Source organism: Lepidothrix coronata, unplaced genomic scaffold (genome assembly GCF_001604755.1).
Source record: "Lepidothrix coronata isolate B3197 unplaced genomic scaffold, Lepidothrix_coronata-1.0 Scaffold25, whole genome shotgun sequence".
Classification (NCBI taxonomy): domain Eukaryota; kingdom Metazoa; phylum Chordata; class Aves; order Passeriformes; family Pipridae; genus Lepidothrix; species Lepidothrix coronata.
Window position 1 is genome coordinate 4708127 of NW_016690205.1, and position 21570 is coordinate 4729696.

Genomic DNA, 21570 nt, shown 5'->3' on the forward strand with positions numbered 1-21570 from the left:
TACTTTGAGAGGTCAGAGGAGACTTATTTGTGTCTCCAGAGGAATTAAAATCCAAAAATATACGAATTTGTGAAGCTTGGAGGATTTGGGGGTGAGAGGGGTGGGTGTGTGAAACAGTTTGCTAAAGGATCAGGCTGGAAGGATGTTGAGTGATGGATGATTCAGTGTGAAATCTGAGGAGTTTGGGACCTTGGATGAGAATGGCCTATGGTGCTGTGGTTTGTGTATCTTTAAAAAAAAAAGATGTAAAATACAGTTCTAAAATTTATGTATCTATATATATAAACATAAATATGAATATGTAGTAGTTATATAAAACAATTACATGTTTCCTTATAGAAGCAAATATATGTATAACTAGGTGATATTTATCCCTACCACAATTAATAACATATAAAATAACAATATAAATGAGTGTGGAACAGTTTTATAATATTCTAATGCATGTTTTCAGTTCTGCACATGTAAGTGCTCGTGGTTGGGAGTTAAATAAAGTGTCTTATCCTTGCAAACATCAAGATTTTGGATTATGTAAATAGTGATTTGTCTGATTTGTTTTATCCTATAGAGTTGTTTGGATTCTCTGCTGCTTTGTTTTCCAAATGACTTCCAGCTGATTACCAAGTGAGCTGTGGAGCTGCTGTTGTCTGAAAAAGAAAACCTAGGGATTTCTCCATGAGGAAATTTAGTCTATTAAATATTGGTAGGCAGCAGATAGCATTTATAAGAGTTCTTATTGTTTAATTATGACCAAAATTACATCTCTGTTTCCATGCTGTGTAGTGGAAATGAAGTTACCGAGCACTGGTTTAATTTCTTTGGCCACTAAATGAACCATAAAATAAAGAAATGCATTTGTCAGTGTCCTCCAAAAGAGATGCTTTTCAATTGACACAAATTTATTGCATGTATTTACCTTCAGCACAGTTCCTGTGTCACTGCTTCAGTGAAGTCTTTGCTTGGGTGCTCCTATGTTGATAATTCCTCCTGAGCATCCTTTTTATGAAGATTAATATTTGATTCCCACTGCCCATTTCCCTGACATTAATCACCACGGGTTGGACTCGTGCAGTGGAACAGATATGGAATTATTGTTGTCTGTAATCGTTGTGCATCACACTCGGGAGCTGCCTCCAGAGCTGCCTTGGGAACAAGAGAAGGATGTTCTGGACTGTACATTTATCAAGGTTGCCCATTAATCAGGGCTGGAAGGGGGTTGTGACAGGCAGGCTGATACCTGCCTTTCCTCCTCTGGACTTCCAAGTAATGGACATACAGTTGATCAACTCAATGTTTTATAGAACAGTTCATAGCAAAGATGCACTGAAAATCTCGTGTCCCCCTAGAGGCTATTTCCATAGCACTGGATTGGTTCAAAAATCAGAGCATCATGGAATTGTTTGGGTTGGAAGGAACCTTAAAGACCCTCCAGTTCCACTCCCTTCCACTATTCCAGGTTGTTCCAAGCCCTGTCCAACCTGGCTTTGAACACTTCCAGGGATGGGGCAGCCACAGCTTCTCTGAGCAACCTTATTCCTTACCTGCCCAGATGTTGAGTATCATGAAATTACCTTTTGATTTTAGGCCTGGCTTTCCCATTGGCAATATTTATTCCTTTTTCCCTACTTCATAATAAGCTCTATATCAGTGTTTTTTCCTCTACAATAAAAGTTCCACTGGTAATTTGAGTGCCACGTAATCTTCAGAAAGGTTTCACAGATTTGGTGCTTGCAAGGTTCTCTGGCTGTTGGTTTTGTTGGGTGTCTGTTGTTTTTGTTGGTTTGTGGCTTGGTTTGTTTGTTCTTAAAAAGGATTTCATAGAATCATAGAATTGGTTAGGTTGGAAAGACCTTTAGGATCATCAAGTCCAACCCTCACCACTGCTAACCATGTCCCCAAGTGCCACATCCACATGGCTTTTAAATCCCCCCAGAGATGGGCACTCCACCCCTGCCCTAGGCAGCTCTGCCAGGACTGGACAACCCTTTCCAGGAAGGAATTTTCCCTAATATCCAACCTGACCCTCCCCTAGCACAGCTTGAGGCTGTTTCTTCTCATCCTGTCCCTTGTTCCCTGGGAGCAGAGCCCAACGCCCCCCGGCTCCCCCCTCCTGTCAGGGAGTTGCAGAGAGTGAGAAGGTCCCTCCTGAGCCTCCTTTTCTCCAGGCTGAGCCCCCCCAGCTCCCTCAGCTGCTCCTCCTCAAACTTGGATCTTTCTCTCAAGTGCCCAACACACCTTGACACTTGGTTTTATAACCAGCAGGTGCTCCCAGGTGGATGCTGAGGAAGGCAGAGGTGGGAACTGAGGAGCCTTGTCAAGTCCACCCAAGGGAACTGATTGTTTGTGTGGGTTGTGTAACTCCAGACAAAGCACTGTGACAAATCAATTAGTGTTCCCTTTCTCAGAAACTCAATCTGAATCCCTCCCCCATTGATCAGGGCTGACTCCAGACAGTCCAGCTCAGAAGTGACACAGCTGCAGCTCTGCCTTCTTCATGCTGCAGATATTAAATTGATCTTTGCCCTCTCTACTAGTGGGGCTTAGCAGGGACATGAAACACTTTCAAACCTCTAATTAGGGGCCTTTTAGGTTACTAAAGATTGATTCACCTCTCGGGTTTGCAAAGGCATGTTCTGTGCAACAGGACATGGAGGTTCTTCCTCTCCCCTTCCCCTCCCCTGCTCTGTGGAGTTTTGCTTAATCTGCTCTTTTTGTTTTTCCATGGCAGTCCAAGACTAAGGGAACAGCTTAGACTGAGGCTTTACAAATGCAGAGGTACCAGGTTGAGATCACTGAACCAGGCCATGCCTTGGGTTCACATTTTTATGGGTAATTAGTAATTAATTTAGACCTGGTGATTCCTGGTATGTAAGAGCAATCTGAGTACATGAGCAGGGAAGGGGATATTTTGTGGATAGGAGTGAGTGGTCAAAGTCTGGAGGAGTTCAGAGGCAGAAGTTTCTAAGGTGAAGTGAGGTTTTGGTTGAAAAGCAGGTGGCTGGAAATCTGGAATTTACCTTCTTTTTCCCGATTTTTGTATCTTACATAAGCACTGAAGGACATTTAGGCAGCTCTCTGGAGTTACAGAAAGCTGTGTATGTAACCTCCTGTTTTGTGTGCAGACTGCAGGGAAATCTTGCTGCCAACCATGACAGACCAGCTCAAGTATCACTTGGAAAGACAAGAAGATTTGGAGGCTTGTTGCCAGTTGCTGAGTAACATCCTGGAAGTGCTGTACAAGAAAGACGTGGTGAGTATTGCACAGTTCTGTGATGATCAGCACTTCAGTGATCTCAGTAAGATGAATTGAGCAGGTAACTCCTGATGACTTGGATTTTATTTTTATTTTTTAAATATAACCCCCCTCAAACAGTCTCTTCTAGCTCTGTTATGTATCCAGGGATGAGGATGTGCAGTGTGACATCTCACACAACACATCCAATACAGCACTGACTGTTTCTGAGGCACATCCAGTACAGCTTTTCTGGTTAGACAGTGAGTAAATAGGTATTTTTAGGAGTTCAGCCTTCCCCTTACGTGATGTGTGGCCTCTGCCAGGTGGAAAACGTTTTGTTTTGGTGTTTTGTTTTTGTATTCCCCCATGAGCATTTTGGGAAATGTGCTTTGAGATGTATTGTTCCTGACAAGGTACACAGACACGCAGCATGTGTACAAGTCCCTTTTTTTGCATAATAGTCCCTTTTTTTGCCTTCTGTTGACTTCAGCTAACATACAAATATCAGTGCTTTGCTGGAGAGCTGCAGTGATTTGATGCTCTCTTAAAATTTGGGCTGCTTCTGCTGCCTGAGCCTTCATTCCTGTGTGGAATCATACACTAATTCAGTTGGAAAGGACCTCGGGGGTCAGCCACTCACATCATATCTGGCATCTTATTTAACTGTGGGTTTTGGGATTGCTCTGATTTTGTTGCTTTTTTAAAAGTAGCTCTGTGTGACTGCTTCAGAGAGGGGGTTGTTTTACAAAGGAATTTGGTTTTGGCAGCTTGGCTGCTCCTGTCGCTCTTTGTTGGCTGCATTTCTCTCCATGGTGGGACCTCACCTACAGCTCCACCATCTCCCAGGCTGTTCCTGGCTCCAGGACCAGCACCTGTGTATATTTGTACTGGTGAGGGATCAGTCTTCAAATACATTTTTCATATATAAAATACAAGATGGGAGCAAAGCTCATCTGTTTCTTTCTCCTTGTTGTGTTTTTGACTTTGAGTTTTGCCCATCATTCTGCACAGGGTTTCTGGGCTTGTCCTTAAAACCTGGTTGCAGTAAATATTTCATTTTCAACTCTTTCAAAAATAGTGGTGGATTGCTCCTAATACAGAAATAGTAATTTGAAACAACTGACTGAAATGGGCAGTTCCTTAATGAAAGTTTTGCTTTGCTTTTCTCTTTTAATCAAGTTGTTGCAGAACAGCCCCCTCCTGATATGGTAATGCCTGGGGGGTTTTGATGTTGGAAAAAGGACTTGGGGAAAATAAAATTAGTAAGTAACTTAATGTCATAAGCTTTGCTGTGTTTCCAGGGACTTGCTTTTCATTGAAATTGTACCAGTACATGTTAATTTATCAGTAACATGTGTTAATAAAATAGACTTTGTTGAAGTGGGAGACTTAATTTTCTGCTTTTGATCAACAGCAAGTGATGTTTTGATTAATTTTCACAGGACAGGTGGATTTCAAGTTCGGTTGTGTTGGTGCCTGTTGTATGTAGTTACCACTAATTTATTCTCTTTCCTCAGGGGCCAACACAGAGACATGTCCAGATAATCATGGAGAACCTACTGAGGACGGTGAACAGAACAGTTATTTCCATGGGACGCGATTCCGAGCTCATTGTAAGTGTCTCCTGATGGAAACTTAAATACCTCTGTCACATCTTTGGGAACCTGCCTGTAATAGGATTTAAATCCCAGCTGACCCAAAGCAATCAAAACCTCACGTAACTGTCTGTGTGCTTGGGAAGCTGGAAAACACTGGCTGCTCATTTTGCCGGGGTTGACACGGGGAGAAAAAAAAAGACTTGAAAAGTATCTGTGGGCAGGTGATGAGCCAGATCTGAGATATCTGTGTTCACCAAGATGATGGATGGTTGGTAATTAGTCAGCTGAGAAGGGTGGAATTGAGAGACTTGGCTGTTTGTTACTGCATTACAAGCATTTACTTGCCTTTTTTGACTGAGATAACCAAGCTGACAGTATTCAAATTATTGAAGAATAGAGCCCTGAATTATGATGTTCTGAATACCTACAGGAAGGACTGATACCAGTCACATTGTTGTCTTACCACTGTGACTTTAAAGCCTGACACTTGAATTTTTCAACTGTTCATTAATTAATATTGGTCTAAATAGTGAATAGGATAGTGAGGCCTATTGATATCTAAAATAGGGGCAGATCTGAGTGTGGGTTTGGGAGTGTCACTGTGTGTTTTGGGGGTGTCATTGTGTATTTCCCTTTATCTTGTATTCTTTCTTTGGTGTCTGCATCTGGCAAGTGATACATGTAGGAAACTGGTCCAAGTGGCCCAGATCTGTGATCTGTCTGAGCCCCTGTCCCTCTGTTCTGCACCAGTTTGGTCTGGTTTGGTTCAATATCCTGATTTCTTTCTTAAAAAGGGATTCATTGTTAGTCAGATCCGAGTCCTTTAGCAACTTGTTTTTTTGATCTCCCCTTTCCCTTCCACTTTAAATTCTCTGTGTAATTGCACACAGTGATATGTGACTTTTAAGAAAGCTCTGTGTCCTCAGCACCTCTTACTTACCTACTGCTGCCTCTCTGCTTGGCACATGGTGGTGCTTGTGTTGGCAAAGAAGCTGAAATTTAATTTTGTTCATCATCCACCGACTTATTTTTGGTCTTCCACTTTTAGCACTTTAGTTTCCAACAACAGTTTTTGTTTTAAGGAAGAGATAATGGGTCAACAGATCCATTGCTGGAGCAAGAAATCATAGAATCCTAGAATGGTTTGGGTTGGAAGGGATCTTATAACTCATCTCATTCCACCCCCTGCCATGGGCAGGGACATCTTCCACTAGCCCAGGTTGCTCCAAGCCCCATCCAACCTGGCCTTGGACACTTTCAGGGATTAAGAATCCAAAACTTCTCGGGGCAAATGGTTCCAAGTAGATCATTCTTACAGAATATTCCAGTGCTGGGATTCAGTAACAGCGAAAGGAAGTCGAAAGACGTGTATGTTATTTTAACTTCTTCAGCTTCAGGTAGAACGTGAATTAATTATTGTTTTGATGAACATGACTCAAATGGCATTCAAAAATGTTAATTATGCCTTTTACAGTTACCACATTAGATCTGAAAACTTCTGTTTGTGTTTTAATTAAGTACATTTGTATTAAAAATATCCCTGGTGCTCATGAGCACAGCCTGGAATCCCTCCGTCTGCAGCCTCTGTAATTAGTTAATGAGGACTAACAGGAAGGGGACTTTCAATGAGTACTTACTCCTAACTTGAAATTCAGCCTGTTGCTGAAAGGAGGCCCCTGTGAGTAACCTGTAACAACTTATTTTTGTAGTGTCAGCAAAGCAGGGAGAGCAAAATGTATAATAATCATAATTAGGAAGCATAACCTGACTTCCTTTGGATCAGATTTGGGTTGAAATGATGCACTGACTTTTCTTTTTTTACTTTTACCTGGAATTTATAGTAGAGAATTAACCATCCAGGAAGAGTAAGAGGAAGGAATTCTAAAAGTAAAGGATCTTAGAGGCAAAGTACAAGTAATGATAACTTTTTGAAAAGAAGGAAAATACAGGACATAACAATTTGTTTATTCCATGAATTTAATTGTATTGGTGTCCTAAAACTGCATGTTTTCTCCTTGGAAACATCCTCAGTGATACCATCTTTATCCCAAACCTGATGTTGCATAATCCAGTTTATGAGCAGTGGAGGAATGTCAAGAATTTAAGTGCTCAAGTGAAAATGTCTGATGACAGGAGGTGCCTTTTTTAGAGTGTTGAAGTGGAAGATTCTCCAACAGTTTCCTTTGACCTTGCACATTTGTTTTTTGGAATCCTTAAATGTAAGTTCCTACATTAAATAAGCTGTTTTTTTCATATACCTTCAAAAGAGAATTACCTTGAAATAATATAGACCAGCTGCAAGGAGAAGAACTAGATATCAAATAAAACAGAGTATAATTGATAGTTTGAAATCTGATTTGACCATAATTTTGGTAGCAAGAGAATTTTTAATCCTCATTGCTTTAGATTCTTTTTTTTTCCCTCTGGAAGCCTCAGTGGTGGTTTTTACTTGATCCGTTTGCTGAGCAGAAGGTTCTGTGTTATTTTATATTTATGATATATATATTTATTATATTATTGGTGGAGGGAGGAGCAGGATGCAGGCTGTGGGTGCTGAGCTGTCTCCTGCAAGGTTGCTGCTCAAAGCTGCCTGTTTGAGGTTAATTTTGCTCCTGCCTCGAGCTGCTCCTGCTCCTGGCACAGTGAGAAGTCACCTTGAACAAAATCACATCTCTCTTGCTGAAGGACATGTTGCCTGAAGAAAAAGTAAATTGAGCCAAGATCCTTGAGCCTCTGGAAGGATGATTTTAAACCATCCCTTTCCTTACCTTTTCTGAAGAATGTTGGGTTCCAGCATTCTTCAGCGTGAGGCAACAATTGTCCTCCTTCAATAAATCAGGGCTAACCGGCCACGATGGTGGGTCCAAAGGGAATCCTTCTCATGCTCAGCAGCTTGGAATGTGCTTCATTTAAAAAGCCAAGAAAACCAAGGTAGTTCCTGAACAATTTAATTTTAAAAAGGAAATTTCCTGGTCTAGTGAGTGGAAGGTGTCCCATGGCAGGGCGTTGGAACAAGATGGCCTTTGGAGGTCTCTTCCAACCCAAAACATTCGTGATTCTGTGATCCTGTGATGTCCAGGTGGGGTTTTTGGATTCCTCTGTGTAATTTTTGGAAGATGCTTTTAGTTGGCAGATCTGTGCAGTGATCCTAGTGAATAGAGTCTTGATTCCTTTGTATGATGGAACAAATCAAATTCCATTTTGATACAGAAAAAAATGTAGCTTGTAGATGTAAGAGCAAAGAGGGCTCAGAGAGGTTGTGGACTCCCCATCCCTGGAAGTGTCCAAGGCCAGGTTGGAGCAACCTGGTCTAGTGGAAGGTGTCCCTGCCCATGGCAGGGGGTGGGACTGGATGATCTTTAAGGTCCCTCCCTACCCAAACCATTCCATGGTTCTGTGATTCAATTCCCCAAAGCAAGCTGGGATTTTAACTCCCAACAGTCTGTCCTGAAGAACAGGCTCTGAACACGTAGTGGTCTGTGGGGAACAAAGTCAGTGTGAAAACCTGCTGAGATCAGGGCAAAAAATCCTATTTTGGATATTCTTGGGATGTGTGACTAGGAAGCAGTGGACAGGAGAGGCCTTGATGGCTTTGCTGATGGGTGGAGTGTTTCCCAGGTCGCTTCTTTCCCCGCTCTACGCTTGAGGACAAGGATGTGGTGAAACCAGGACAGAAATGATGCAGAAGTCATCAGCAAATAAAGAAAGGGATTTGTGGTGAGATGCAGAAGCCATCTGAGGTCCATGTGCAGGAGATGTAGAGGTGGCCCTTGGTGATAGAGAAGCTCTGTGGGATGCAGGTGACACGGGTCACAGGGAGGAGGGGCTGGAGGCAGGAGTAAAGTAGAGAGTGTGGCTCTGATGGGGGGAGCAACTTAAGGACAAATAATCAGTCAGTCCAGGACAGTGGTGGATTGTCCACCTCTTGGCACCTTCCAGGCTGGAGGCCTTTCTGAAAGGCAGTAAAATACAAGAGCAAATCTGTATAAAATATGAATTATTGAGAGTCACAGGAGAGAGTTCTGAGGCTACAGTTATTTAGGAGTTGAAGCTGTTTGTAAATTATCTTTCTGTGCCTTAAAATCTGTCTAGTTCAGGGTTAATGGATTCCAAAATGTTGATGACAACTTCATTTTCTTCACTGGAATTCTTCGATGTGAAAATACTTTGTTTTATTGAATCACATGTTTTTTCTTCTCTTTCAAAATCATTTGAAATTACATCCTGCAAACTAAATTTCACAGCAGGTGAAGTGGGATTTTTTTTGTGTTGTCAAACCCTCACCGATGCAGTGATGGGTAGGGACCATTCCCTACCAACATTTTTGGGAAGAAGCTGCATCCTCCTAATCAAATGGCCAGCAAATTTGTAGCTCTCCCCTTATTTTAATGAACCACAGATGTATTTTGTGGTTGCTGAAATATGACAATTTTTCGTGCCGTTCCTTTCATTCTCTTGGATTGTGTTGGTGGATTTTCAGTGACAATCCAGTTAAATTCCAGACATATAATGTGTGCTGCTACCCAGATCCTAAAGAACTGGGATAATCTAACAGCAGATTGGAAAGTCCGTGAAAAATGACCCTATTTGATTTGAAAAAGTAATTAACCTTTAAAACATCAAGTGAGATTAAAGGCAGGGATGGTGGTTTTGCATCTCAGGCAAGAAAAAGCAAACACTCTGTACCCACAGTAGGATTTTCCAGTTTTAATCATGATTTTTTTCAGTTTATCCTGATTTTTTTTTTAAACTATTTTTTACAGTGATTTTTAATCTTTAAGAAACCAAGGGCTACTCACAGGGATGGTGTTTCCTCAGAGTTCTAAACCAAAGGATGGAACTGTTGCTTGGTGGAAATTACGGACTCAAATCGCAAGGGATATAAAATCACTGCAGTATTTATTGGCTAAAAAGTATTTTGAAGCAGGAAATGGGAGAAGTGCAGATAGAAAATCAGTGTATGAAGTGCAGGGGACTGTCAGTGAATGCAGCAAAGCCACACTGAAAGTAAAAACGCATTTTCCTTGTCATAACCTCAGAGATCTTCTACAGGAGGGTGAAAACAGCCTGGTCAGTCACATTTAACTAAAAGCTCTAAAGAATTAGGGTTGGGTTTGTTTGTTTTTTTTTTTTCCTCTTGGTGTCTATCTAACCTGAGCCTGAGTGATTCTAAAGGCAATACAATATGATACATTTTACACACTTGCAAAAACATTTTATTACAAATTACATGGGAGGGTAGGAGAGGACACGAGATGCCGGGTGGGAAGCCAGACTCGATGGATGTTTGCTTTTCCCAGTTTTTAAAAAAAATGTAAAAAATTAAAAATTTGCAACTCCTTTAAGAAAATAGCCTGGACATGGACAGAACACGCCGTGAGAACGTTCCCTTTCAGCTCTTTGTTTCGCCAGTCTGTCATTCCCTCTCTTGTTTTCCGGGATTCCAGAAGCTCCGGATGAGTCAATAACCACACGGAAACAGGTTTGGTGTCACACACAAACAGCTTCATGGGCAAAGCTACTGAGGTGGTGACACTACAAGGATTTTGGAACTGATTGCCACGGAGAGATGGTTTAATTTCTTTAAAAAACCCAACACTAGGCATGTGAGCACGGAAGAGTTCATGAATTATTAACATTATTTTAAAATAATACTGGATACTGCTGTGTGTTCCTTGTTCTGTCTATATTTGAGATTTCTTTCACCTTAGGGAAAACAAAATAGTATTTTTTAGTTTGGAAATATTCTGAACCATGTCAGGTGGGCTGTCATGTAAACAGTTCTATATTTTTAATTAAAAACAATATAAAATACATGAAACACATTTTTTTTTTTCCCATGTGAAACAATGGCACTTCCTTCCTGGTACACAGGATCACCTTCCTAATCCTTCAGCTTCCACCAAAGGATTCCAGGATACTTGTTTCTGTGCAAGAACTCGTAGCCCTCTTGAAGTTTTACTGCAAAGGTGCCTTTATTCCATGAAAACAGACTGAAATTAATTTTGGGCTGGCCATGGACATCACCTGCATTCCCAATTTAACTTCCTTTTCTTGCTCTTTTGGGGGGAAAAACAACCCAGTTATTTTCCTCCATTTTCCTTGTAGTAATGGATTGGCTGCTCAGCTAAGAGGAAAAATAGTGTCAAGGAAAACCCTTCCAGCACTTTTAGTATGTGCAAACTAAAGATCACATTTCTTCCACCTAAAGGCTGAGGAACTGGTACCTTAAAGCTGCTGCAGGTGATGCAATTCCAAACCCCAGTTTGTCACGTGACACTCAAGTTATCTGAAATCCTTAAAAAATCCCCCAGAACAAAAGACAGCAAGATTCCCACTCGCTGGCCCCTTCTAACATGAGGAATTTTTCCACCCATGGTCATTTTAGATGCAAGTTTAATGACGGTAACAAACGCTTAAAGGAAAATGCTGCAGTTTATAAGTCAGAGCGAAATTTAAAGTGCCATTTAAAAAAGGAAAACCAAAATAATATTAGGAAAAAAAAACTGCTTCACATCTCTCCCCTAAGTGTGTATCAATTAGCAAGTACAATTAATAGATTGAGATATAAATTATAATAAGTTGGGAAACCCATCTGAGAAGCTTAGTAAATAAACAGCATTTAAAATTCCAGCTCCTTTCCAAGCAGGTTTCGTCACGTGCTGCAGACTAGAAATTTCCTGGTGCCTTCTGCAATAGTGGAGAGGTTTTCCAAAGACTGTTACAAAAAATACTAAATTATGGCAAATGCCAACAATCCAGATTATGATTGTTCTGTTTGTGGGGTTGGGTTTGGTTTCCTGTGCCAGAACGTGTCGTTTAGACCTTTTGGGTAGCAAAAGTGACATCGAGATTGTCCTGTAGCCTTGACCCTGTGAGCTTGGTGTGGTTAAAGGCCTGTCCTGATTTTGGGAAGTTTCTGGAGATGAGCAACAAACTGGTTGTTCTGGTGATGAGGACACAGCTAAATCAGAGATGGTGTGGAAATGTGAGAGCTTGGTTGGAGTCTACGTCGCGTGAAGGCAGGAACACACAGTCAGGGCTCGGGGACGTCGTGGCCTTGGGCCACGGGAAAAATTGTGCTTTGTCCAGGATTTCTGTGCTGAAAACTGCACTCCCCAATCAACATGGATCTGTAAAACTGACACCACTGCAAACATAAGGCTTGCTTGTTTTTTGTTTTTCCCACCTACCCCCCAGAAGGCTTTAAAACAAGGTGATGTTTCGGAGCGGACGGGAGGAGCCTGCGGTTTAACAGGTTAGAACGTGATGCTTTCAGATCTGAGGAGGGGGGAAATAGTTTTGCTTTCCATCTCTGTCCAAATTTCCATTCAGGTTTTACATCCCACATTGGCAAACTGCAAATAAAAGTGGGCAAGGTGTTCCCTGACCCCTTGCTCCGGTGAGTCCAAAGGTACAAAGGCCTTTTTGGTACATACGGTGAGAACTGGACGCTGCCGTTGGCCAGGAACCCTCCTCGATCCACCACGATCCTGTCAGAGATGATGGATAGAACTCCAAATATTTTTCAAAGAAGGCCTTGAACTCCACACTTGGGTTAAAGGAACCAGAGTTTCCATCTTCCATGCTTTTTTGATTCAGTTTTGGATTTTTGCTTGGGAGTAGAGGAGTAGCTCTCCTGAGAATAAGGCAAAGGTGCAACCTGAGTTTCCTCAATGGGATGAAGTTTTCTCAAAACTGGCTGTAGTTTGTCTTCTTGCTGTTTAAAATCCAATTCCACGCTAGAAATGGGAAGGAAAAAAGCAATCAGTTATTAATTGTGATGATAAAAGTATTTCAATTAACCCAGCATCCAAGAGTTTAATTTAGAAATTGGAGTAAAAAAATAAATGTTTAAGTTAAAGGGAAGGGTCAAAAAAAGGACATTGTGCAAAAGAAAAGTGGGAATGAGATTGTTCAGCTTTTCCTGCGGGTTAGGAGGGCCTTGAGGATTATGGGAGGAATAATTCCTCCTGTGGAGGAATGATCTTTGAGGGCTTCCAGGCTTGGTTTTCCCTCCTGCCTGGGTGCCCTGGGAGCAGCCAGCCAGGCACTGCATCCTTGTGCTTTTGGAAAAGCTGATGGGTTGACCATAAGCAATTGGGCAGTTTCTTTACCTGACGTATTTCTTGCCAGTTTTACCCTGAAATAGATTAATTTCAGTAAATTAAACCAAATATCACCAAGCTACTGTCATGTGTATAGAGTCATATACATGTGTGGAAGAATAAATAAATAAATAAATTAAAAAGCAATTCTCTTGCAGAGCAGCCTTGCATTTCAAAAATAGGCTGAAGCTCTAAAATCCCCCTCCTGAATTCTAAACATTGTGTTGGCTAAAAAATCCTGCCAGCAACTAAGAACCATAATCAAGATGAAATTACAATCCCCATTCCACCAGGATGCTACAGAGGGCTTTGAGTTAACCTTATAAATCAAAAGAAACATGTTATAAAATTCAGGAAAAATCCTGTCTGATGATGGAAATGGAATTTGGACCCCTCAGAAATATCCTGGAACTTGATGGTTTTGGTTGGTTGGTGCAGCAGCCTCTGGCCACGTTCTGCACTGAGGCTTTTCCCATCTTGTGCATCACATTACAGAATATTTTGGGCTGGAAGGGACCTTTAAAAGTCCTCTAGTCCAACCCCATTGCAGGAGGGCCCTGGATATCAGAGGATGGATTGAAAAGGGTGAAATTAAGGGAATTTAGACACTAGGGTTCATTTATTTCCTCCCTGCCTTTTGCTGGATATTTTACATGTAGCAGTTCGTGGCTGTTGGGCACTTGAGAGGTTCCCTGTCCACCTCCACAGCTGAGGGGTCCTTGGCTTTGCACTGGCTGCCTTCATCATTAATGTGAAATTGTTGTTCCTGGACTTAAATTCACTTTGAATTAGTATTAAATGTGTTTTCTGAGCTATTTCTGCCCTTCCTTGCTGGGCACAAACCACTGGAGAGGTGAGATCTGCTTCCCCAGGCCTCGTGCTCCCAGTGGAGCTCATCCAAAAAGAGATTTTAAAAAATTTGTTACTACTACCCCTGTCTGGCCTAAAGAGTAAGGATCTAGTACAGAACACTTAAAGCCACTTCAGAGGAAATCATGGGAAATGTTGGTGCACAGCCTTTGTAAACTGAATATCCTCTAATACCATCTGCTGACTTAGGCAGGGCTGATTTTCCTCTTAGGGTGGAGGAGAAGGAATCAAAGATGCTGGGAGAAGGATGAGGACAATTTTGTGCTTGACTTTATTAAGACCTGATGAGTCTGTCTGGAAGGAGTTCCAGGGAAGCCAAAGAAAGGGATGCTGGAAGGGTGTGAGGGCTTTTTGCATCTGGCTGTGCCTAGTTTAGTGTTTGGTTGGTTTTGCATCAGCCTGTGCCTAGTTTGGTGCCTGGTTTAGCTGTTCAATCCATCCCTAGCAAAAGTGTCAGCATTTTAGTGATGTGGAGTTATTTGGATAAACCTTGTAACAGCAGAGAAGAGAGATACATCAGGTAAGAGTTCAAATATAGAAAGTATTTTGCCCAGCGTTACGTTTTTAGTGACTCAAAAGCCATTTGAAATCAAAGAGGATAATTTAAAAATTCCCAGCTCTGTGCTGGAAGTGGAGAATCTTGACTTTGCAGGAGGCAGCCGTTGGGCATCGTGTTCCTGCAGAAGCACATTCTGACCCTACTGATTAATATCCCTCCTTGCTGATGACAGAACAGTGTTGTCTTCACTGATAACACATTCCTGTGTGCACTTTAGCTGGCAAAAAGCAGATTTTAGAGAAGTGCAGCATTAATTCAGTGGGGAGATGGGGAGATCAGTCCATCGGGAACGTCCCAGCACAAAAATGCTGTTGGTGACACAGCAAGGAAATCTCAGAAGGAAGGAGATGCTCTTCTAAGAGCTCTCTAAATCTCATTTAAAGGGCAGCATTTGGCTGGTTTGTTTCTCAGGATAAATTTTTTTGGGGAAAAAAAAGGCCTTTTCAGCTCTGGCATTGCCAGAGTTCATTTTGACTTCTTTCAAGAGTTATTCTTGCAGGGGAGCTCTTAAGAGCTGCTGGAAATTGCTGCAAGAGAGAAATTGTTATAAAAACCCTTCACTGAACAGAGTAACTTTTTACATAACCAATTTCTATTAAAGACAGACCTCAGGAGAAAAAAAAGCATCTTAGTTCCAGACCATCTGACAAACCCCATGTTATTGCCATTTTCAGCTCAGGCTTTCAGCCTTTCACATCCAAATGAAATATTTTGCTTCTGAAGGGTATAAAGAGGCTGCATGAAAAACATCCGTTTTATTTCAGCATTTGGAAGTGTAAATTTTGCAGAATAATTGATTGGTGTCTCTCAAGATCAGTTTATCCAGCTTTAAAGGTGTTTTAACGGACCAGTTCCCTTCAGGCAAATAATCTGTGTGCTTGCAAACTTAGGTTTCAGTTTATACCTGTTTATGCTGCACTAACAAGATGATTCTTTACTTTTCTTCTTATTATTTAATTTTTCTTAAAATTTCTTTAAAAATTAAAGAACTACTTATTCTTTAATTTTTTTAAGTATCCTTCTAAATTAGCTATAGCTCACTTTATTTTTACTCTTGATATCAAACATTAATCGCCATCAGTCATCATTCACAGAATTCCAGACTGGCTTGGTGAATCCCAGACTGGTTTGGCTTGGAAGAGACCTTCAGGATCATCTCATTCCATGGACAGGGACACCTTCCACTAGCCCAGGTTGCTCCAAGCCCTGTCCAACCTGGCCTTGAGCACTTGCATGGATTAAATTCAGCAAGAATTCCATATTTGTAGGAATTATTGATAGTTTTGTTATAGAGCTGAAGATCTTTCCGGGTCTTTCACTCCTAAATTTGATTTTGTCACCTGTCACAGCTCTGACATCCTGTTTTGCTCAGTGCTATTTCTGTCCCTCCGTATCTATAGGTGTCCTCCCTCCAAATGACCTTTTCCTGAAATATCCTCTGTGCCATGTGCCTCTTTTCACTTTCAAACTTGGGTTTTGTCCCATAAGCCTCCCTGTAATAACTCCATTAACTTGATTATCCAGGACTCCGTGTTCTCCTGCTGTTACACACAGAGGTGAGAATTATTTGCTTCAGAAGCATTTTTTCCTAGATAATATAATAATATTTTTCAAGAGCCTGACAATTGTGAAGAAGCCCGACAGAAACAAGAGATAAATCCATTATATAATGCCAGCAGCACAAACCTTGGCCTCACACACCTGAGCAGAACATCCTAAAGCTTCTCTTAATTACACTATTGTTAAATTTGGAACACTGGGTCAGGGTTTTTCCACGTTCAATGCCTGTCTCAAATTCTTCTTCCAGTGCAGAGCGATGAGCTGGTTTTGTGAACAACTATAAACAGGAAAATTCTGTCTCTGATAAATACTTTGGTTTTCTGGCTTTTCTCCCCACAATAACTCTGTACTTACACGGTTTACAGCCAGAACTTTACATTTCAGGGCAGTTGCCTGTATATTGGTATTTCCATCAAAGTCTTTCCTATGAAAAGTTGGCCAAGTAAAACCAAATAACAGCTCTTTGAGAATTTAATTTTGATGTGCTCATTAAACACCAGGAAGAACTTTGTAATTAAGATGTCTGTAATCCCTTCACAGTAAGAATGGTTTGGGTTGGGAGGGATCTTAAAAGATCATCCAGTTCCACCCCCTGCCATGGGCAGGGACACCTTCCACTAGCCCAGGTTGCTCCAAGCCCCGTCCAACTTGGCCTTGGACACTTCCAGGGATGGGGCAGCCACAGCTTCTCTGGGCAACCTGTGCCAGGGCCTCACCACCCTCACACTCAACAATTCCTTCCCAATATCCCATCTAAGCCTGCCCTCTGACAGTGGGAAGCCATTCCCCCTTGTCCTGTCCCTCCATCCCTTGTCCAAAATCCCTCTCCAGCTCTTCTGTCAGGGACCTGAGGAATTGATGTGGACTTTCTGGATTTGGCTTTGTTTTTTTAACTATTTTGAGAACTTAGTTAATTTATTTTTTGCATGCAGGCAGCAGTGAACCTTTGCTAATTTAGTTGCTTTATGAGGGACTGAAAGCAGAGTTTGAGGAGTGATAACCATTGGGATTAAGCAGATGGACTGTGGGAGGGGATCAAGCAATAGGCTCAGAGGTAGGAATGGGTTTTCTTATTTTCTAGCACAGTCACACATTATTGTCATGAATCCTTTTAAGACTGTGAGATGCTGATGATCTGTTGGGTACTGCAGGATTGCTGAATCAGAGGGATTCAGGATTAGGTTGCCGAGGGTTTGATCAGGGAATCATAAAATCCCAAAATGGTTTGTGTTGGAAGGGACCTTACAGCCCATCAAGTTCCACCCCCATGCCATGGGCAGGGACACCTTCCAGTAGCCCAGGTTGCTCCAAGCCCCGTCCAACCTGGCCTTGGACACTTCCAGGGATGGGGCAACCACAGCTTCTCTGGGCAACCTGTGCCAGGGCCTCCCCACCCTCACAGGGAAGGATTTCTCTAAACCTGCTCTGTTAGTTTGAAGCCATCCCCCTTGTCCTGTCACTCCAGACCCTTGTAAATAGTCTTTCTCCTTCTTTCCTGAGGCCTCCTTCAGGTCCTGGAAGGCCACAGTCAGGTCACCCCAAAGCTTCTCTTCTCCAGGCTGATCAATCCCAGCTCTCTCAGCCTTTCCTCCCAGCAGAGCTGCTCCAGCCCTCTCGTCATTGTGGTGCCTTCTCTGGACTCTCTCCAGCAGCTTCATGTCCTTCCTCCACTTGTCTGTTGTCACCTCCAAGGCTGGAGCCTGCGAAGGCTCCAGGCAGCCCTTCCCTCTGCTCTCATTTCAGGTGACACCCCTTCAGTTCACCTTTTTATCCTGCAGTTTCCAAAGTTAAGCCCAAATCCTCCAAGCACCTACAGAGCAGCTGAACCCTTTGAATTTAGGTCGAGTAGGTGAAGCAGGAATTAAAGAATTTCTTCCTGTCTCTTCCTGGGTCACGTTAATTGGATGACATGGCATTAGTTCGTGCCACATCTTGGAAAAACAGGATCCAGATAAGCACTAATCACTTGGAAATTACCTTAATGCACTTTCCAGCACATTAAATTTCCTATTGCAACCCAAAAATCCCCAAAGCCTGGGATCCAAAGCCCTGCCAGCGTTAACAAGCCACCGAGATCCATTTTTTCCCACTAAGTATCTTACAGTCTAGAGATAAGATGAGAACATATAAATTAATTAATGTGGGTAGGAAATAAAAAGGTGATGAAAATGACTATTCTAATAATTTAATCACCTGATTTTATTAGAGTGTTGCAATTTTAGGGATTGATGCCTTATGTTCACTTTGTATGGCCATATTTATTAATTTTAATAATTAGTAAATTAAATATCTAACCTTTACATGCGGGCTCTTTGCTAACTTTTAGCTTTATCCTTCTATTACAACACATTTCTCTTGCAGATTTTATAGTGAATTGCATTTAATAGATTCTAAGAATACATTTTCTGTTGAATAATGTGAGTCCACCTTAGATTAATATCAAATAAAAATACAGCAGCATAAATCAAAATTTCAAAGGAGTAAAAAGCAGCCAGAGTAATGGTTGGTACCACTTGGAGTGATTCCTCCCCTGCAAAGAACAATAGTGCAGAGCTGAATTCTTGTTCTCCATAGGCAGAAATTGGTTGGGATTTGATCTCCTAAAAGTTTCCTTCCAGGAGCCAGGGTAGCCTTGTAAAAGCTACTGAGTATTCCTGACCTTTCCCATTAAAGGGAAATCCAGCAGGAATCCTCCAAGATGCTCCTTCACAGAAGTAATTCCTGCTAAAGGCCTAAGAATATTGCACAAAACATTACAGAGAATCCCCTTTTTCTCCTCCAGATTTCTACTCAAGGATTAAAATTCACCCAGGCTGGGAAATTAAACAGGAGCAGAAAGGACAGTTCCAGGAAAAGATAATTACAGAATAAACCAGACTGTGGAGATTTGAGTCCACGTGGGTTTTGGGTGTTTCAGATTGATACAGGGACTGCATAATAATGCAATTTCTTCTTAATAGCAAGATTTTGCTTCATTTCAGTATTTAAGTTGACTTTATCCTGGAAATATATACCCTGATAAAACTTATTTTAAAAATGTCAGTGGTGAATCAACATTAGTTTGTAAAGTAGAGACGTGGACATTTGTCTTGTGTTTGTAGAGGATGGTTTTGAAGCTGTTCTGTGACGTTGGGTCATGAGATATTGATACTGATGGGGGAAATGATAAAGTGGTTGGTTGTTTTTACCATTTCATCACATTTTCGGGTCCTCTTTTAAATACAGTCTGGAAATGACTATAAAGACACGATGCTGAATAATTTTAGTGACAGTTTTAAGTCTGTGGCTCATCTGATGCAGTGGAAGAAAATGTCAGTGACTCCTGTGTCTGGAGCTCCAAGTTCCTGAACATATTGCAGAAATAAGCAGAATTTTGAGGAAAATAGAGCATCTAAATCTGGATGTTTTTCTTTTCTTCCTGATTTCTAAAACAGTTTCAGGCTTTGGTACCTTTTCTTTTTAATACTGTTTAATATTTGATTGTCAGTTTCCTACTTATTTAAGAAAAATGAGAAAGTTTTCCTTTTTTTTCCTTTAATACTAAGAAATATGTATTCTTTTCAATATAAAGAGAAAACAATGTACAAGTAGATTTGTAATCTTAGCAAAAATTTAAGTTTAACATGCCAAATAACTATTGCCAAAAGGAATTTTTACTAACAGTATGGATGGTTTTGATGCTAAAAACCCTATAAAGTACAACAGGGGTTTTTTGTTGCCTTCTACACTGTCTCTGGCTTCTGTGCTACATTATATTAATACTCTGAAAATTCATCTTGAGGGAGAAGAATTGAATTCCATGGATTTCCACCTTCTCACCTGTGCTATACCTGGCACTGCAGGATGCAGTTGGGTAACCTAATCCTTCCTCTAAGCTGCTGTTTCACTGCAGTTTAAAAATATACATTTGAAACAGCTCTAATTTTTTTTTTTTTTTAATGTTAGAGCATTCAAAATTGAACCATATTTAAACAACCTACACAGTCAATTACAGCAAACTGAAGGTTTTCTCTTTAAATTATTGATTTGTGCAATCAAGCCTTTGGTTATATTTTTATTTAAGTCTTTCCTATGTATTAATTGGGCAAAAGAGCTCAAGACTAAGGACCTCCTGGTGTGACAGGGATGTTTCCTCCGGGTTCTACTGCCCCTTGAACAGTTTAAGCTGAGCTTTAATTTTTGGTCCTGAGAGGTGTTTTTGCCTTGAAGAGAAATCAGGTAACTCTGCAGTGTTTGACATGTGAACCCTTGGCAAAGGTGCATGTGGATTTAATTAACATCCTCACTAATGAACTGCTGCACTCTGAGGTGTCAGGGAGTAGCTGATTTGTGGAGGAGCAGAAGTTCCTACAAGACAATCTGTCTCAGTGCTGGTTTTATCAGTGAATTCCTGTTTTATCCCTTCTGGCTGCTTATCTTGTCTCAGTAATTCACTTTTCTCGTGGCTCCCTGGTTTGCAGTGTCTCTGCTTTTAGGGTTTTTTGCCTGCAGCACTTGTTCTCCTAAACTGGCAAAAAGCTGAGCTGTTTTGTGCTAAAACCTGCCCTGCAAACATGGCTTTAGGCAAATGTCCACTCCAAAGGCAGTTGGGGTGGGAATGGAGAGCTGGCCCTGCCTGTTCCACCATCTCCCATTAGGGAAACACTTCAAATCTGCTTTTCTGGAGCCGTTTCATTTGCAGGGAGCAAAGGAACCTTCGGGTTTTATTCTTTAACTTGAAATCCACTGCGTAGAAGTCAAGATTTTAAAAAAAAAAAATTCTAATTGGATTTTGTTTCGCTAATGAAACAAGAATAATTCCCTGATGGATTTGTGCTGGGTTGTACCTCCAGGCTGCCCTGAGCCAGAAATTGCTCAGGAAAAGGGAGGCATGGGAGGCTTTGCTTATTTATATGCCTCTAAACATGACTTTAAAGGAGGAATAAAGAAATTAATTGGTTCCTGCCCCTGCACAGAACCCTGTTGTGGTTGGGAAGATGGAGCTGAAGGTTTCCATCCTTTTTTCCCTTCACTTCTGTGTAGTAAGGAGACAATAGCTAAATAAATACCTTCAGCTCTTCTGTCTGAACCAGACTGAGTAGAGAACTAAGGAGTGAGGGGGGAAATCCTACACTTTTCAGTCCTGGGCAACATTTGTACCTCCATGGAATTGTCACGTTTGCACATTTGCATTTGTACTGTGGTGCCTGATTTTGTGACACACTCTGAGACATGTTTGTTTTCCTCCTTCCTGCAATGCATGAAAACATTCATTTGGTTTTTTAAGGTTCTAATGGAGAAGGACAATTAAGTTGTCAGTATGAGACACATCATCAGACTCATGATGGCCTCATGTCATGTTACTCCTTCACTGTAATACAAGGACGTGCCAAAAAAAGGCCTGGGTAGGAGTGTCAGTGTATAACAATCATGGAATCCCAGAGTGGTTTGGGTTGGAAGGGACCTTAAACCATCTCATTCCACCCCCTGCCATGGGCAGGGACACCTTCCACTAGCCCAGGTTGCTCCAAATCCAACCTGGCCTTGGACACTTCCAGGGATGGGGCAGCCACAGCTTCTCTGGGCAACCTGTGCCAGGGCCTCATCACCCTCACGGCCAAGAATTCCTTCCCAATATCCCATCTAACCCTGATTTTATTG

General features: G+C 41.5%; 2 protein-coding genes across 3 annotated transcripts in view; one reads left to right on the plus strand and one right to left on the minus strand.

Annotated features, from left to right (window-relative positions):
• Nucleotides 1-21570, plus strand: part of DOCK1 (dedicator of cytokinesis 1) — a 278725-nt gene that overhangs the window by 79983 nt on the left and 177172 nt on the right. For both annotated transcript variants that reach the window (XM_017809240.1, XM_017809241.1), the window contains exons 26-27: nt 3123-3250; nt 4753-4848. In XM_017809240.1, coding sequence (XP_017664729.1) covers nt 3123-3250; nt 4753-4848 — 224 coding nt within the window. The remainder of the gene's footprint in view (nt 1-3122; nt 3251-4752; nt 4849-21570) is intronic.
• The window catches only part of FAM196A (family with sequence similarity 196 member A), a 40815-nt gene continuing 30457 nt past the window's right edge, over nt 11213-21570 (minus strand). The window contains exon 4 of the mRNA XM_017809242.1: nt 11213-12575. Coding sequence (XP_017664731.1) covers nt 12392-12575 — 184 coding nt within the window. The 3' untranslated portion in view covers nt 11213-12391. The remainder of the gene's footprint in view (nt 12576-21570) is intronic.